At 53.5% G+C, this 4,556-nt stretch overlaps 1 protein-coding gene across 1 annotated transcript in view; it reads right to left on the bottom strand.

Annotated features, from left to right (window-relative positions):
- The window catches only part of NFKB2 (nuclear factor kappa B subunit 2), a 9,448-nt gene that overhangs the window by 3,705 nt on the left and 1,187 nt on the right, over window positions 1–4,556 (bottom strand). The window contains exons 2-12 of the mRNA XM_069097393.1: window positions 4,017–4,235; window positions 3,477–3,555; window positions 3,235–3,275; window positions 2,973–3,071; window positions 2,716–2,867; window positions 2,014–2,120; window positions 1,150–1,308; window positions 914–1,018; window positions 645–730; window positions 409–547; window positions 102–301 (exon numbers count right to left, since the gene is read on the bottom strand). Coding sequence (XP_068953494.1) covers window positions 102–301; window positions 409–547; window positions 645–730; window positions 914–1,018; window positions 1,150–1,308; window positions 2,014–2,120; window positions 2,716–2,867; window positions 2,973–3,071; window positions 3,235–3,275; window positions 3,477–3,555; window positions 4,017–4,037 — 1,188 coding nt within the window. The 5' untranslated portion in view covers window positions 4,038–4,235. The remainder of the gene's footprint in view (window positions 1–101; window positions 302–408; window positions 548–644; window positions 731–913; window positions 1,019–1,149; window positions 1,309–2,013; window positions 2,121–2,715; window positions 2,868–2,972; window positions 3,072–3,234; window positions 3,276–3,476; window positions 3,556–4,016; window positions 4,236–4,556) is intronic.

The following is a 4,556-nucleotide window of genomic DNA, read 5'->3' as shown; positions in this document are numbered from 1 at the left end:
GATAGTTATAAGCCCTGGGAAAATGGCCACAGGATGGCTCCCTCCCCAAACTTCCCTTTCCCACACCTGATGCCAGGAGCCAACCCCTTCTAGGGCCCAGTGTACGGAGAAAGGGAAAGAGCCCACCAGACCGCTCTGCCTCTTCCATCACAGGACCTCCTAGTGCCCTTCTCACCTCCTCCTCCGTTTCCATAACCTCCAGCTGAACCCCCTCCAGCCCCACCCATGTGGGAGCCATCTCCAAAGTGTTGGGAAAAGGCAGGTAGGGCTTTCCTCCGCTTCCTCTGGACCTCCTCCTTGTCTGGGGGTGAAGGGGGAGGTCAGGGTCACTGTGACTCTCTTCAGCCCCAACTCTCCCTCCCTCACCCCAAAGAAGCCTCTGCTCCTTAATCCCCTCCTGGGTCCTACCTTCTACCATGGGGTAGTAGGTGAATTGTTTGGAGTCAGAAACATCGCCTCCTCGTTTCCTCTTTAACTGCAAGAAGACAGTCACTGGACGCTCAATCTTCATCTTATGATAAGGAGGTGTCCGGAACACAATAGCATACTGGGGAGGGAGACAGAGACTCTTAGCACGGCCTGCTGAGCCCTGCCTAGCCCGTACCACCCCCTTTCCATGTGCCCACCAGGTCCTGATACCATACCTGTTTGTGAACATCTGTGGGAGAGAAATCTCCAAAGGCCTGCCAGCCATTCTCATCATCCTCATAGAATCGAACTTCGATGTCATCTGTGGGGAAAAGGAAGAATTGGGTTCTGTCCACAGCTTCCAGCCCCTGCCTTTCTCCATTCGACCCTCTCTCCTTACAGCCCTGTCTGAAGCCTTGGCTGGCTTTGAGCACAGCCCCCTGGCATCCCTGGGCCCAGCTTAGGCCCACAGCTGCCTCCTTTTTGCTGGGTGTCCCCATCTCACCTTTCTGCACCTTGTCACAGAGAAGATAAACTTCATCCCCACCCCGAACAGATCCTGCTGTCTTGTCCATTCGAGAGATCTTCAGGTTTGAAGCCCCAGGGGATTCTATGGGAACAAATGATCCTCTCAACAGAAAGCCCAGCTCGGGCATCATCCCCTCCAATGTCCCCACCACGGCCTCTGGTCTCTGCTCTGCAATCCCCCACGTGCCCCTTAACTCTTCTCTGGTCACTCACTGCTATCGTGGATGGGCTGGGAGATGACAGGTGGGAGGGGGAGGGAGAAGGAGCCATCACTGGCCCTGAGGAAGGCAGAGAAGCGGAGCCGGACAATGCTGAGGTCCATCACTTTCTTCAGTTCTTTGGCTTCTTGCTCTAACTCCCACCGTTCAGCCTCTGTGGTGGGCACAGTAGCATGTACAGCCATTGCTCTCAACCCTTTGTCTGACCCCTAGATGCCCCCCCAATGTGCTTGATCTTTTCTCTCTCTCCCTCCTTCTATCTCTGTGTCTCTCTTTATCTCTCTCTCCCTCTCTCTATCTCCTCTTTTCCCCTTCTCTCTCTCTTTCTCAGTCTATCTCTCAATCCTTCTTTCTCAATCTCTCTCTTTTTTCCCTTCCTCCCTCTCTTTATCTTCCTCTCTCTCCTCTTCTCTCTCTTTCAATCTCTCTCAATCTTTCTTTCTCAATCTCTCTTTCTTTCCCTCCCTCCCTCTATCTCCCTCTCTCTTCCCTCCTTCCTCTTCCCTTCCTCACTCTCTCTCAATCTTTCTCAATCTCTCTCTTTCCCTCCCTCCCTCTATCTCTCTCTCCCCTTCTTCCTCTCTCTCAATTTCTCTCCTTCTTTCTCCCTCTCTCTCTTTCCCAACCTCTCTCAATCTTTCTTCTCAATCTCTCTCATTCTTTCCCAGTCTCTTTCTCTCTCAATCTCTCTCTTTCTTTCCCTCCCTCCCTCTATCTCCCTCTCTCCCCTCCTCCCTTCCTCTCTCTCTTTCTCTCTCGATCTCTCTCTCTGCTTTTCCTTTCTCTCCCCCTCCCCACCCCCTCTCTCTACCTTACTCAAAGCCCCAGACATACACCTCCCTTTCCATGGGGCCCATACCTGTGAGGCCCTGGGGCCTAGAGCGGAGTCGCTGCCTCTGAAGTTTCTGCATCATGATCTCCATCATGTTCTTTTTGGTCACATGCAGGACTCCCAGGTTGTTAAACCTGAAAGGGGTCAGGGGTAAGAAGTCAGATACAGAGAAGAAAATGAGTGGAGGGCTCATGCTGCTCTTGGCAGGAAACATCTTCCCTCTTCTTTTCTACTTGTCTGAATCCTTTACATCCTTCAATGAACAACTCAACACCTACCACTACCAGGCAGGCTTCCTTGATTCCTCCAACCCACAGGGATCTCTGCCTATTCTGAAATCCTATAGCCCTGAGTCCAAGCAGCTTGCTCTAACCCTGTTTCATTACATTCCTAGGAGTGAATCTCATCTCCTTGGCCAAGCCATGGGCTACCAAGGGGCAGGGCCAAGTCTTCACCCTCCCCCCTTCCCCCCCAGGCTGTTCTTAGTGTAGGGTCTAAGTTTGCTCCTTCTTTTACTTCTACCAAGATGCTAATCTCCCCAAACAAAGACTTGGGTCTACTTTGTCTCTCCTTTCCCTCCCTGGTCCCTCACTCCAGTACAGCCAAGCATGAGAATTAAGCATATGAAGAAAGTTCAATAACCATGGGACTAGAGGTGGGAAGCAGAAGTATTGCCAGCCTCAGAAAAGCTTGAGGGTGGGGTTAGGGATGGGAATGGGGACATCATACTGAGCCGTCATGTCCTTGGGTCCCACAGACACCACACAAACACCCAGCTCTGTGCACTGCTTCCCAACCAGGCTGTGGGCATGGGCCCGGGGAGGATCGCTGTGTGTGACCAGGTCCACTTCAATTTTGGCTGGTCCCACGTAGTTACAGATCTGGGGAGAATGAGTGGAGGGATATTTGCCACAAATGGACAATCACCTCCCTTCCAGTCTCCCTGCCCCTCTTCTTCAGTCCCCCTGGCCTTCTCTTCTGCTCACCTTAACTGTAGGATATGTCTTCCGACCCTTCTCACTAGAAGCTCCAGGTAGCCCCCCATGGGAGGGACCCTCACAGCCATAGCGAAAGCGGAAGCCACGCTGAGGTTTAGAAAATAGCCATGATTAGGAGTGATAACCCCAGTCAGCACTGACCACCCCCCCAACCCACAGTGATCACCTCTAACCACTAATGAATACTCCCACCCACCCCTGAAACTGGCAGAAAGCCCTTTAGTCACCCTGGTGCCCCTCCTGCCCTCACCTGCTTGGGCTGCTCCACGATGACCAGGTAGGGGCCCTCACCTGGGGATGGAGGGGGAATGTCTGAGCCAGGGGTCTTGAGATCTCCTTTCAGACCCACCCCAATTCTGGCAGAAGCTCCTATATTTCTACTTCCTGGGGGACAAACAACTGGATGGCAGGAGTGGTAATTGGTGTGGTGGGAGATAAAGGGGACTAGGAGTCCTTGGGAAAAGGGTGAGGGACTAGCAAAGACATACTGACCTGTCTCCTCTGGGGGTTCTCTTCGATCCACTACTGGGGAGTTGAATTGGAAATCATCATAATCAATACCATCCAGACCCTGGATTTGGATAGAAATAGTGGGATATGACCACTCCCACAAAATTGCCTATTCCCTCCCCCCACTTAGAGTGATCACCCAAAATGAGAGATAAACAGAAGCGGTCAGACAGACAAACCAACAAAGAGGGGCATGGGGCCAACCAGAGAGCTGGAGATGGGGGGAGTAAGGGACAGCAGCTCACATCAGTAAGAGCCCAGAAAGCAACACCTAGAGGCTTGGATAAATAGAGGGCCAGGAATCCAGGGGGTCGACACAGATCAGGGCTTGGCAAAGCTGTTATACCGACAAGACCAAGTCGGGGTGGAGGCGGGGGCGCTGAAAGACCGAGTCTGGGGGATTAGCCAAACAGAGAGGACTCCTGATGGTCAGACAGACAGATAGACAGAGGTCTACAGGATCAAAGAGAGAGGGTTGGCAATAAGGAGGTCACAAAGATAGACACTTAGGCTAGCACTCACTGGGCCATAGCAATCGTCCATGTTTTTAGAGCTGGGCTCTGTCCAGCTTCTGCTGCCGCTGTACCGCCAAGGCTCCTACCTGTGCTTGTGGGTGTGGAGGGGCACCCCTCAGGCCAGGTCTAGAGGGAGTAGCCAGGAGCCTGAGGGTGGGGGGCAGAGGGTCCCTCCTCCTGCCAGGCTGGAATGGGTGAGAGCCAGAGAGCTGTGGGCTGGCGGGGGCTGGGAGGGCAGGAAAGTTAGAACAGCTCAGGAAAGTCCCGAAAATACCAGAGAGAGGAGGGGCGAAGGGAGGGGGTGGGCCTGGAAATGACGTGTTTGCCCAGCCCAGAGAGGGAGGGCCCAGTTAGGAGTTTGAGGGGGCCCTTCCTGCTCTCCTTTTTCTTCCCCACTCCCAGACCAGAGCCTTGGTCCATGGGGAACTGTGAGGTCTGGACCTCTTGTCCCCTAGCAGAGGCACACTTCTGCCCCGAAGTCTGAGGGGCTGATCGCTGGGAATGAAGGGGGAGAAGACCGGCAAGGAAGGCAGAGCATTTCAGTAGA

Source organism: Petaurus breviceps, unplaced genomic scaffold, assembly GCF_028583685.1.
Source record: "Petaurus breviceps papuanus isolate PSGF00001 unplaced genomic scaffold, PetGlider_PUasm1.0 37, whole genome shotgun sequence".
In the NCBI taxonomy this organism is placed as follows: domain Eukaryota; kingdom Metazoa; phylum Chordata; class Mammalia; order Diprotodontia; family Petauridae; genus Petaurus; species Petaurus breviceps.
Note: the sequence above shows the minus strand (reverse complement) of the source record. Positions and strands in the feature narration are given on the sequence as shown.